Here is a 13,498-nt window from a genome sequence, read left to right as displayed (position 1 = left end):
CCCCTGGTGCTGTCCCGCCACAGCCCCCCGGCTTCACTGGAGCCCAAGCCTGGATAATAACTGGCCTCCGCAGCTTTGCAGGCAAATTTATAGGGAATCCTTTTAGCTATTTCTTCTAATTTGCCCTAACGCTACCAGTGTTGTTTTGTTGTTTGTTTTTTTTTTAAACTGAAATAACTCGAATTTTTGCTTCTCTTTTCAGAGGTGTGGACAAGGAAATGCTCCCACCGCCACACCCGCGGTGCAAAGTCTTGATCTGTTTCACGTGGAAGAATTCAAGGATGTGTGAAGTCACACGAACAACCAATTTCTCAATTTCCTCTTCAGTCCAAGCAACAGTTTTCATTTTCAATTAAAAACAATATCAAAATAAACCTGTGTTCGACACACTGGCCTGAAGACAGCAACCTCCCAGGAACTGCTTATTTAACCCTTTGCTGAGCTGGGTGGAAATAGCTAATGCAGCAGTGAAGGGAGAGGTGGGATGGTGCAATTAATTTGTCCACAACAACCAAGATCTGATTAATTAATTAATTAGCTTCCAGGGACTCTGTGCATGCTCCCTGCCCAGGTTTTCCAGCAGGGCAGAGCTGGTCAAAGAAGCTGTAGCCCAACTCCGCTTTCAACTGGCTCGTTTTGTCCTACAACTTCAAATATACTGCGGAAAGAAATCTGCTTCCAGCTGCCCTCGACGGACGCAGCTCTGCTCTCCCGGTCTGAGGCTTCATGGTCCTGCAGCTGCTCTCTCAGGCACCACCATGGAGGTGATGTCCCCCTTCCCTGCACCCAGGGCTGGTCCCATGAGGCATGGAGGAGAAGGCACCCAGCCCTCGGCAGCCCAGATCCACAGGCACCGGTCCTCTCTGCCTAATTTTAGGCTCCCGCTTGGGTTTTACGGAGACCCACTGGGATCCTCCTGCAGCTCCACTTCCAAGACGCCTTGCCGTTCCTCCAGCCCCACCGTAGTGGCGTGAGCACGGGTTAGCGGGGCTACGGCTCTACGGCGAGCCGCCCTCGCCAAGATCCCCTCCAGCTCCCACCTGAACCCTGATGGTTCCCAGCACGAACTGGCTGGTGCTCAGCCCTGCCCACCGCAGGCATCGACAGCATTTAAACATCCTTCTGCACGGCCCGTGGCAGAGGTCCCAGGCATCCGTCCGTGGGTGTACCCCACAGAGACCTCCTGCACCCCGAAAAGACCCCCTTCTTCCAAGACTCACACACACACGTGTGCACACACACACACACACACGCACAAAGGCAAAGTCAACACGGCTGCTGCATCATCGCACCCGACTCCGTGTTTTGTGCCGAGTCGAGCATCACTCCTTGATTGTAACCGCTTAAGGCACAGAACAGTATTAAACGCTGCCCCGCTGGAGACTCTGGCTGGTCCCACGACCTCCAGGAGGGTTCAGTCCCCTGTGAACGGGGACACCCAGGTCACCCCAACTCTGTGGTCTGAGGATCATCTCCTCTGGCTTGGCCGAAGCTCCTGTCTGTTCCCCTGCGAAAGGTGGTGGTCGCCACTGAGCATCTTATTCCTCCGCCGGTCCCGGGGATGCTGCCAGCGTCACTGTTGTGCTGGAGGGGGACAGATCCCATGTGCTGCACTTTCCCCAAGAGGTAAGTAACATGGCAAGGGGAGACAACCCCGGTATCGCTGGCGGCAAGGAGGTTACTTGGTCCGAGGCCAGCACCCGCGCAGTCCGGGAAAATCCCTTGCTCCGAATTCCGGGCGCCAACAGTCCCGAGCGCAGCTGGGAAATCCAACAATGTGGCGGGTGCCGAGGCAGCAACGAGCAAGACGGGGTCTGCGGCAGCCACTGCCAGGACAGCCCAGGGCAGAGGTCTGAACCGCAGAGCGCAAAAGGCCGCGGGTCTGGCGGCCACCCCCCTCCCGCCGGCGTTTCCCCATCCCCGCTGCCAGGGGCTCAGAGCCCGCAGTTGACGAAGGGGTGTCTCAGCAGGTCCTCGGCCGTTGGCCTCCGCTTCTCCTCCACAAAGATCTGCTTGAGGAAGTTGCGACAGGAGTTTGAGACGCCGTCAGGGAGCTGGGGGTTGGTGGGCTGGGTGGCGATTTTAAAAATAGCCGCCATGGCTTCAAACTCTGCCCACGGTGGCTTCTCCGTTAACATCTCCACCACGGTGCAGGCCACGCTCCTGCAACAACGCCAAGCACACAGGGGTGAGACAGCGGGTAAGGGACTGGAGTGGCGGCTGTGCATTTGAAGTCTAATGGGCTCTAGGATTGCGCCTGCCTGAACGGACCACGCAGGGAGCAAACCCACACCAGAGATGGGCGCACATCTGGTATGTTTGGCCCCCTGAAGCTCGCTCTTCACACGGGTCCTTGGCGCTGGGCTCTCCACTCCCACGAGCTGGAGTGAACTTGCAAGCCTCGCCCTAAAGCTGGTGGCTTTTCTGGCTACACTAACTGGCAGATATCAAGTTTCATGAAAGCGTGTGAAGGACCTTATTGGTCCCTCAAGGGAAACTCAGGCACAAGTTTAGACACCACAGTTTCAGCAATAGCATGTAGTTCCCCAGGAAGCTGAGCCAGATTGAACCACGTTTGCCTACATCCAATTTCATCTCCGACGTGCATCTGAGAAGGAGCATGTCAGATGAATAGCAAAGAGCCTGAGAGGTTTCCCTGTGCTTGCTGAGGAGTTCTCATCTCAGCAGGGACCCTCTCTGCCACCTCCATTCATAGTTGCTCCTAAAAAACTGAACCATATTTCCCTCTCATCAGCCAGAGCAGGTGGTGCAGGGTACATGGCTGCCTGCTAAGGACTCCCTAGCTTCCCCCCCAAGCAGGGCTCTGTTGGAGGGACTAGTTTTTGTTGACCCTACTTGCTTGGGCACCCAATGGAAAGCATACTGCGAAGACAGTGCTTCCTCCTCATTGGGAGGATTAGTAGTGTTATCTCAACTCTTTCAGGCTCCAGCTGACATCCTCCACAAATCAAAACATTCACAAGCAGCCAATGATTTTGGTTGTCTTCATGCCTGAGCCGTATGCAAACATATAGCAGCAGATTTTGAGAGGCCACACAAGATCCCCCTGAGCCTCTGAGCTGAGTTTAGCTAACCTAAAATCAGGGCCACCAAAACTCAACAGCTCTTTTAGTAAACTTTGTTATCAACCTGCTTTCCAGTACTGAAGAGCAGCTACAGGGATGAGCTGCACATGACCCTCACACATGATAAGAGCTTCCAAAAGCAAGCTGTGATTCTGAGTGCTCCTGTTTTGGGCCCTTCAGCTACAACACGCTCTCTCTGGATATCTGCATAGTTGATCCTAATAGTTAGCTCCTACTTCCATCCTTTGCACTGCTCCGTCTTCCAACTACTAGCTGTTGCTCCCATTACAACTTCCCAATGGGATTGTGCAGTTTAAGCAGCAGTGGTGGGGTTTCTACTGTATTCCTTACCACACATCAGCTTTCCTTCCGTAGCCCTCTCCACTGATAACTTCTGGGCTCATCCAGTACGGTGTTCCCGTGACAGATTTAATCCCAGTCCCAGACATGCAGATGGTCTGGATGCGTTTGCTGGCCCCAAAATCTCCAAGTTTCACATTTCCAGCAGAATCTCTCAAAATATTGGCACCTGGGGTGAAAAGCAAAAACAAAAACCCCAAGAGATGAAGCAGTAACCTGAATCGAAGTGGCTACAGTGAGGAGAGCGGGAAGGGCACAGGCAAAGAGTCAGACATGAGGGAGCCCAAAGGGCCTTGTGGGGGTTGGACTCAGCATTACGTAAAACCCCTTTCTCCTAAGGCAGCTGCTCTCCCTAAGGGTTGACTCCCACCGGCATCTCCTCACTCAGCAGGTTTTCCAAAAGTGAGCAGTGAATGGGAGATGACAGATCATATCCGCCCCCCCCCGTCCCCGACAGCAGAACAGAGCCTCAGATCTCTCTGAATGCCAGGGTCTCTCAGTTCTTGGGTATGTTACAACCAGGTTTTTAGATGTGTAAGGGCAGTTAACAATAATCCCTTTCAAGAATACTTAATCTGGGCTTCCCAAGCAGAAAAACAGCACAAGATTTTGGTTTCAGCTGCTTGTTCAATTCTCATGGTTCAAGCTGGTGAAGGCCAGGGACAAAAATACTTTAAATACCAGATCCCAGCACTATGTTTTGCACAAGAATTTATATTGGGATGGGAGGAGGTTGGGTTGAACAAATGCAAGCAAGCAAGAAGCTTCTCTGTATTATCTATTCACCTTTAATGTCCCTGTGGACAATCATATTGCTGTGTAAGTAGAAGACTCCCTGCAGGATCTGCCTGGTGTACTTCCGTGTGACGTTCTCGGTCAGAGCACCGTAAGCTTTTAGCTGGTCCTTTATTGAGCCCTGTTGCAAAGAAACAACACGCACCAACCGTAAGGACCAGCAGAACCATCATGTCACAGTGACTTTTTAAACTTTCCTGACCACTCTACCTTCCAGCTCAAAAACCCCCACTCTGCTGTAGAAACAGCAAGATAAAAATCCACTGAGTGCTGAATGGAGCAAAGACTTGTCCTCAGTGTCCCAGATCCCCATGGAGAAAAAGGTATGGTCTCTGGTGCGTAGCAGTGCTACCTTCTGCCAACATTACAGATCTTTTTCCCCCTCTAGTGGCTGGATGTCACCAATAGCTCATGGAGAAGGACTAAACTGATGAGGAGTTACAACTCAAGTGAGAGGATCAACTCGACTAGTTCTTCAGGGCCAAGCTGATGAGTCAGTCTTCACTGAAGCTTCCTCCCACAACTTCTCACAGCAAGGAGTGAGCCATGAGGCAGACAGACTCTTGAGGGACATGTTCAGCCCCACATGGGACTGCTTCAACAAGACAACCCAGGGTAGACAATTTGCAAGTACCTGAATTTCTGACCCAGGCATGCAGGCTCCTACTGGTTTGATTTTATTGATCAAAGAGGAAAGGAAGCAGGGGTGCAGACATCTATCATCTGCAAGAGGTTGACCCCCTTGGTTTTAGCTATATTTTCTGTCCACTTGGAAATGGATGTCCCTCACTGTGCCAGAGCTGGGTTTTAGCACGGGTGAACCAAAGGCAGATTTGGGGTCCAGAGAGGTCACACACAGCTTTACCTCCAGTATTCAGATTAGCTGGAAAGCAGGAGGGGAAACTCATCCTGTTTCTGCCTGTCCTGCAGCTCTGGGGTTGATCCAAGATTGCCATAGTCCTTCTGTTCTGGAAACAGCAGGCTGTTCTGCTCCAAGTCACTCAAACTGTGTCAGCTTTTCCACATCCACCCACCTCTGCTGTTGCTCTGCCCAGCTACTGCTTTGGCCTTCTTTTGAGGCTGGTGGTGATCCTATGGATGGGCCTCTCCATTTCCTTTCACACTGCTGCTGAAGTAGCTTGAGATGCTCTGAAATTACCCCCTCATAGAACTTGTATGCAGGGTATGTTTCCTCACCCACAACCAAACAACCCTTCCTAACCTGGCCTCCCTCACCCTGATGGGGGGGACATCAAACAAGAAGGGGAAACAGGGTCTTCAAGGCCTGTGGTCAAATAAACCATTCTGTTTTCCAAGCATAAATTAAAAAAAATAGTTTATGGGCAGGGCAGCACAGAGAAGACAGAGTCAGCCTTTTAATGGGGGCAATCATAAGAATACCAGGCTAATGGTGCACCCAAGCTTGACCCTATGAAAATTTTGCCAAGTTGGCTGTGTTAAATCAGAAGCTTGGCCAGACCCAGCATTGCAGAGCTGCTGTCCTGCAAGGTTTGGGAACTCATTCACTTCCACTGGCCTTGGAAACAAAAGCCCTGAGCTGCTTTTGTGAAATGAGCCGTTGTTGCAGCACGAAAGTCAATCTGTATTTGGTCAGAGCTCTGGTTTATCATTAAAAAAAACAAATATTCAACTTCCAGCCCTGCGGGACACTGCCCCAGTATCAAATGTTGGTTTCCTGACTGCTAACAAACATCGGCACGCTGCAGAATAAGCAGCAAGGAGACTGCTGAAACTCCTGGAGTTTACTCCTCTGGGTCCATGCCTCCTGGTTAAGGCCTGAAAGTAAGATGCCTGCCTACAGGAAGAGAGGGAGGACAGGGCTTGGAAGGGACTCAAATGCATGGAAGTCCACCTGATTACTCATGTGCAAGATGCATTAGGAGAGCTTCTAGCACGTTTATTAATAACCAAAATTATTTGCGACCAGATGACTTAATAGTCCCTTCTGACCTTACAAATTCTGTATGAACAAGGGTTTATTCTCCCACACTCTGGGGAATGAATCCAACTGGACAGGCAGGATTTAGGAGAACAGATCCTCTGGCAATGTAAATAGAGTTATGGTAGTTTATACCAACCAATGACTTCGTCTAGATAGCTGATGTAATTCACATGCTCGCAAACAGAGAAAGAGATGTTCAGCTAATCTGCCTACATTCTCCAGCCCCTTCTTAGACTCTCTCAAAGCTTTCTGATCTTCTTTTTCCCCAGGGCTATCTCATCCTACATCAGCAAAGTCACAAACTGAAGCCACTCCTGCACAAGAGGATAATGCTACCAAGAAAAAGTTCTGTCCTGAACAAGAGAAGACTTACAAGTGAGTAACACTGTTTTTAATACACACGTGCTGAAAGCCATAAATAATTGGTGACAGCTGTGGGTGGACAGTTGTACTATTAGCTTTTCCTGCAGGGATTTGCAATAAATACTTAAGGATGGGCTCAGGCCACAGTGTTTGGAGCCAGATCTGGATCATGTCCCACATTCACCAAGTTCAGATTCCAGACTGTGAACACACCCTGCTCCAAGATTCAAACCTAAAACCTGCCTTCGAGGCTTTTGATTTTACCCTGGGCATGTTCAGGGGCTTCACCATGACATCCGACTCATAACCTAAGCTTTCCCAAACCTTAGGGATGCATCCACTGTTTTGGTTTGGCTCATAGAGCAGCTCAGCTGAACAGTTTAACTCCAGATCCAAATTTCACCAAACTCCAGGGCAGTCTAAATCTGTTTTCTGTCACTCAGGACAATCTTTAGCAGGAACCGCACTTACCCCTGGCATGTATTCAACAAAGATAGACAGTTTCTTCTCCTCAGGATCCCGCAAGCACCCGTAGTACTGCACTATCCTGTCATGACGGAGAGTCTTCAACAGCTGAATCTCACATTCTAAGGCATTCACCTCCTGCAACAGAACAGACATGCTTCATGACAAAAGGGAATGGTTACGTTGGGAATATTATCCAAATACTGCTCGATGCTGAGCACTCTTTTCATAGCACTTGTGAATCTGCCCACTAGGACACCATCCACATAAGGCTGAGAAATGAGAAGCGCTGCCCTAAGAAAAAAGGTAAGGAGAAAGACAGATAGGATATACACAAGGGCTTAGCTTTGAGACAGGTTTACTTATTATTACTTGTGTTCAAGTTTTTCTGGAAAGATGTGAATGAAGACACCAGCAAAACTAATGCAGCACCCAGAGTGGGAAGAAGGTGAAGGGAGCAAGGCCAAAACTAAGGAAGAGCAGACAGACCTGCAAGAGATGATACTTGAGACAGAGCGGGACAACATGACCAAGGAACTAGAGAAGTCACCAGAGCACGCTGACTGGTGCCACAAGCCATTCAGGACCACTCCGAAGAGGGAAAACAACATATACTGTCTCCAGACACTGCCTTCCATCAGGGACACGGACCCCTCTGCCACCTCTACCCTCAGCCTCCAGCCCACAATTCCCCAACGTGCTGCAGAACACAGTCCTGCCCTCGTACTCACTTTACTTGTCTCTTGACTGTCTGGGTCGAAAGGCACCTGCTTTACTGACAGCTCCCGGCCAGTGTCAGCATCGTAGCAGAGATAAACTTCCCCAAAAGCTCCTCTTCCAAGCAGCTTCCCCAGCCTCCAGTTCACAGGTGCCTGCAGGGCTACAGAAGAGAGGAGAGGGTTGAGAGAAGAGCACAGCAGGAAGACTTCAGCATCAGGGTCCATCTGAGCCTACAGAATGCTGATCAGGCTCATAATGAGCTCACCAGGGCAGCAGTGAGCCACTCTCTCCCCAGGGGCACCATAACAAGCCAGTTTTAACTGCACTAGTGCTACTGGTGTGTGTGTGGGATGTCTCCCAGTCTACATTAGTATAAAGCAGAAACAAGTCCCAGAAAAGTCACATTTTTTTAAGAGTCCTTCCTCCAAAAACTGCCTTCTTAGCCAATGTCGGACTTTCTGTCCTCCGCTGTAGGAGTGGTTAGGATACAGCATGGCAGAGCAGCAACCCAGGCAGGGACCAGTAAAGAGTTTTATCTCACTGGTCATTCCTAGGTTGTTATCCATTACCAAACAGGCCCAGAATGCACCAAATTCTATAGCATGGGCAGTCTTGCAATACCAGAGCAGCCTGCAACACCACCTTTGGGTGCTGGGATGATAGCAATGTAAGCCAAGGAACAGAGCCTCTGTACGCATTCGCTCCCACATCCCAAGTCTCCTGGAAGCTTCTGCTGCACGAGCACACTGACAGTCCAACACACTCAGCAAGTGATGAACACCAGCTGACCCTACAGACGATCTCAGCTCAAGGCCAAGGTAAGATACTGTGCGTTGCATTAAGTCTTCCTCATTGAGACATAAGTAAGCGCAGTGAGCCTCATGTTGGGGGTGGAATCAAAGTGCATTCACACATGGTTAGCTTAACTGACACCCAGTAACTCAGCAGGTCATGGTAACATAATTTTCTGTCAAGACCTGGATGTACTGAGACCTCAGACACTAGTGGCTTTGATTCACTTACAGTTCCTAGCTTTTGTAGGGGAGGTGCTGAACACCTGCAGACCTTTTTCACAATTGTTCCACCATTTGGGCCTGTACTCGTCGTACTGCAAGGTGCTGAGCTTGCTGTCCCCATTAAAGCTCTTAGTTCGGCTAGAAGGGACAAGCTGAAACAGGTTCTCCTGTGGGAAGTAACTCCTGGGGAAAGTCCTCCGGCCTGCAGGAGAAAAGGGGAAGAGTTATAGCAAGAATGCACACACCAGCTTGGATCTACCTATCACCACCTTCTTACATTGCTTCCCAGATCCAGTGATGCACCTCTTCAAATTAAACAAAATAAGTTTAATGAAACTGAAGCAAAGCCCTGGGAACATTTTTAATTCAATTTAAGAGTTGTTAACAGCAGGCATTACATCTAATGCAGATGTTTCCAGTGGGTACGCAACAGTTTAATTACATTAGGGGTTTTGTTGGTTGTTAATCACATATAAACTCTGACCAGGCAGGGATTTACTCTGCAAATTATCCCTGCCATCCCCTAAGTCCACGATACAAATGACCACACAAGCAGTGCCAGATCTCGTGATAACTGCTTTCACAAGGGTGGTATCAGTGAGAGATGAAGTTCAGTCTGGAAGGCTCAATATGCTGTCTGCATGTCCTCAGTATTTTTTTTCCATGGGAATTTGATTCTTATTCAGTTTTGCCTCCCACCACTTGCAGTCTCATACAATGAAAGAAAGAGGAGCAAGAAGGTGATGGAGTGGTCCCCGAAGCTCAGAGCTTACCAGCTTAAAACAGAGATGTGAACAGATACTGCTACCTTGAAATTGCTAGGGGATTTCCTACAGCTCTGTGAGAAACCTGCTGTAAAGGTCACAAACAAGCATCCTCAAAAGCAAGCAATTTAGGGGAACAGAAAGGTTGATATTGCCAGGGGTGAGAAATGCCAGTCATCCATGTGGTGAAGTTAAAACAGGTGTAAGCAGAGGAGATGCTGAACACCGACTTTCATACATGCTGTAGATGCTCAGCACTTCCTAAACCCAGACCCACAAGGTCTTACAGAGGATGCTCTTCAGAATACACAAGTGAATCACAAATTACTTGGTGGTTCTCCTTTTATTAGAAACCTCTCCTTCCCAAGTCTCTCCAGTCCTAGGCATTGTCACAAGCCATCGAGACCTTGGACTGAGCACCTCCCTCCCCCCCTACCCTCCGTCATTTTCTTACCGTCACTGTAGTCCTTGCGACTTTGGGAGAGGTGGTACTGCCTCGGGAAGGTCCCACCTTTACCAAACCTCTCGCAGAACGGGATGTCAAAATCTGACAGGAGGGAAGAAGACACGTGTTTCTGAGATCAGCTCAGTATCAAATGCCCAGAGCATTTCTTATGGGAAAGCATTCTGGTCTTCATGCTGAATTACAGGCAAGAACAAAGTGACAAGCTGTTCATTTACATGACCATATATTTCCCAAGGCTCACTCCGAAATCTGTCCAGTGACATACTCCTTAGTGGAAAATAAGGGCTAGACTCACTGGCCTTGGTGCCCCTAAATCAAAGAGGTTTAACTGCTTACTTTATGGACCCTGGCCTACACTGTTCAAATACAAGGCAGGGGATTAACATAGACTACATAGACTACTGGTTTCCAAGACAGAGCACTAAACATCTTATTTGTACATGGAAAATGCAAAAATTAGCGTGGAAACAGAACTGCCAGGCAGGGTCAGGGCCCAGATCCATTTACTCCAAAACCTCTGCTCTCATAACAGCTATTTCCAGGGAAATGCAAAAATCCAGCACTTGGCTAACACCGGACAATCTCTCCCCTCTTTCGTTTCAGATGCAGCTCCTGACCTCCGAAAGACAGAGACAAATTTATACCCCAGAGCTCCAAACTTTTATATTTACTTTGATTAAATGCTAGAAAGAGAGTTGGAATATACAGAAGGGATTAAAGACCATCAGAGTTTAGATTAGACACGAGATTATGAGAGAGATGGATGGACATATGAGATAACGACTTTTTTTTAATAAAAAAATGCTGCACAGAAAGCCATTGCTGGTAGCACCGAATAATTTGAGATTAAAATATCTGTCACTTCCCCCCCCCATCTTTCACGTCCTGTTTTTCCTCCATCCAACTCTAATGACACAGTCCATTCTGATTGTTTGTTTGTCTTAGCCTGGGGCCAGGAGCCGCTCCTTGGAGACCGTTCCTGGCCTCTGCTGCACTTCAGCATGATTTCCCCATTACAGCAGCGCGCAAGAGGAGTGCATAATGGCTGAAATACGGTCAGCAAGAAAAGCAACAAGGACAGGTCAAAAGGTTCTCGGCAAGCCACGTGTGAGCAACGATGCAGAGTGGTGTCTCAAAGCAAAATGCCTCCCCTACCTCTAGGGATGTATTAAAACCTTCAGTGACGTGGAGTGACTGCAGCTTCATGTCTACAGTTCAATCTAGAAATCCTGCCTCAGGCCAGAAATGAGTTATCATGCCACAGGCTGACTCCTATTTGTTCATTTTTAATAGTGAAAGTCATTACAATATTACAGAGTTTCCATGATTTAACCAGCTGGATGTTTATAAATGATTAAGCAGTAACCTAAGATCCTTGCAAGTTACCAATACACTTTCTCTAACAGCATTTGCAGTATTACAGACAATTATTAATGCAAGTGGAAGAGGTATAACTCCCTAGAGAGTTTGGGACTTGGGTTTTGCTATGTAGGAAGTCAGGATTCAGAAAGTGCAGCTCACGGGTACTAACAGAGACAAAAGGTGATCCCACAAAGCTGTTTCCAGCTTGGCAGAACCTCGCAGTTGTCTCCAAATACAAGAGCAAGGCCCCCTCAGCAACTTCTTCCAACACAGAACTCAACTCTGATCTTTCAAACAGCTTTACTTGCTTGCATCCATTTACTTCAGGGCTCTTGCTACCCAGTTTGGACTGTTGTTGCTGTAAATTGATTCCCAAACCAGGCCCAAAGGTTCTTCAGTGCTACCACTATTACTACAGAGCCAAGAAGGGTTAATGATGACAAGATCAGCCCTGCCTGTGTTTCATGCTCTGGGTCTTTTGATTTTAGGAAACATTCATGTTTGATCATTGCAGGGTCATTTTTGAAGTGTAAACTAAGAAATGGAGCTGGTTTGCTTGATTGATTGTTTTTAATTACTTTTCATGCAGTACCATCCCTCTAATAGCCTTTATCCAGTCTCTTTACTACATGTTTTTCATACTTTTAAGCAACTACAAACCTCCAAGAGTGCTTACCCATGCAATCAAGACTGTCTTTGGGATGGGTCTTCCTTCCAGGAACAGGGGTTTGGGTAAAGGGAGGGCTGCAAAGAGATGAAAAAAAAAAAAAAAAGATACACTTTATTATATCAGAAAGGCTATGGAATGAATTAGGAAGGGATTACAAGCAGAAAGGACAGGCTACACTGCAAGATGCACTGATCACTGATCAGCCCAGTCTACCCAACTGAGCTGCCATCCTCAACCTGCACAAGAATGAAGATTGGTTTTTTGCTGGATCACAGCTTGTTCCTGTGGCAAACAAAAGCGATGCTGCAAAAAACACAGTCACCAGGCTGAAAATAAGCAGCCAAAGACCATAGCACCTATGCACAAGATGGCACGAAAGGAGGGCTGCAGATGTCTCTTCCCTCAAGGTCAAGCTTTCAACCGTGCAACTCTGCTTTCTATGAACATTGCTGAGTTGCTGCAGATGTACACACTGGAGTCCTTCATACGGGTCTCCCCTTCTCTGCAACTTCATCCCCCACCTTCCTCACACAGGAAGGTCTGTACCACAACTGGGCACACGCACCTTCACGGAAGACCAGGAGGGAGAGTGCAGGACTGGTGCTTCAAGGCTCAAGGTCTTTAAACTACATTGAGAGGATGATAAAGCACTGCAAGGGGATCTCAGCAATCCTAATTTCACCCCAGCCTCTGTAAAGGCCAACAGGGTGATCTGCACAGGTTGCTTTTCCACTCTCCCTTTTAACAAAATGCCCATAGTAGTAGAAATCTGCTTTGTAAAGTGCTCTGAAATCTACTCATGTCAAAGCTGATCACAGCAGGTTTGCTACAGCAAAGACGAATTTGTTGTGTTATTTCTTAGCATCAGACTTGTCACGATGCCTGGTGACTAGCTGTGCCCTCTTGAGGCTAATGCCGTCTCAAGCAATTGGCTGCAAGGGCTCAGCTACATCTTTGCAGGAATAGTCATACTTACTCCTCTTTCTGCCTTTGAAGAACACAGCCCTCCTCCTGCCTTTTCCAGCTCCTAAACCCCATGACTGACAACAGCTGCCTGCTTCTTTGTATGTGAAATCAATCCACACTACCCTCTCGCAACCATACCTAACACTCTTCTCTCAGTTCACAATCAAGTGTTACAATCACGCCATGCTCCTTCTGTTCTTCCTAGCAAAGTCTATGCAAAAGCAAAGCTGGGGCATAGAGCCTGGGAGCACAAGGAATCCAGCTTCGATACAGCAGCAACAATGAGCAAATACATTACAGGAAATTATTAAAAGCCACAAAAAGGAAACGGACCTCGATGCTGAGACAGATCCAAAGCACACAGAGCTGCAAACCCAAAGCACGCTACACAATCAAATCAACACAACGCAGACCTGCTGGAACACAGCCTCGATGCTGTATGGCAAACACAACGGGGGGGGGGGGGGGAAAAAAAAAAATTTTGGGGCGGGGGGGAAAAAAA

At 48.2% G+C, this 13,498-nt stretch overlaps 1 protein-coding gene across 1 annotated transcript in view; it reads right to left on the bottom strand.

Annotated features, from left to right (window-relative positions):
* Window positions 1-1,934: 1,934 nt before the first annotated feature.
* LOC104827837 (mitogen-activated protein kinase kinase kinase 3-like) overlaps window positions 1,935-13,498 on the bottom strand; it is a 58,734-nt gene continuing 47,170 nt past the window's right edge. Inside the window, exons 9-16 of the mRNA XM_010561105.1 lie at window positions 12,037-12,104; window positions 9,987-10,079; window positions 8,776-8,970; window positions 7,764-7,912; window positions 7,039-7,170; window positions 4,233-4,362; window positions 3,438-3,615; window positions 1,935-2,163 (exon numbers count right to left, since the gene is read on the bottom strand). Of these exons, the coding sequence (XP_010559407.1) occupies window positions 1,935-2,163; window positions 3,438-3,615; window positions 4,233-4,362; window positions 7,039-7,170; window positions 7,764-7,912; window positions 8,776-8,970; window positions 9,987-10,079; window positions 12,037-12,104 (1,174 nt within the window). The remainder of the gene's footprint in view (window positions 2,164-3,437; window positions 3,616-4,232; window positions 4,363-7,038; window positions 7,171-7,763; window positions 7,913-8,775; window positions 8,971-9,986; window positions 10,080-12,036; window positions 12,105-13,498) is intronic.

The sequence above is a fragment of the Haliaeetus leucocephalus genome, unplaced genomic scaffold (genome assembly GCF_000737465.1).
Source record: "Haliaeetus leucocephalus isolate CR32 unplaced genomic scaffold, Haliaeetus_leucocephalus-4.0 Scaffold0, whole genome shotgun sequence".
Taxonomy (NCBI): domain Eukaryota; kingdom Metazoa; phylum Chordata; class Aves; order Accipitriformes; family Accipitridae; genus Haliaeetus; species Haliaeetus leucocephalus.
This window is presented reverse-complemented; position numbering and strand designations above follow the sequence as displayed.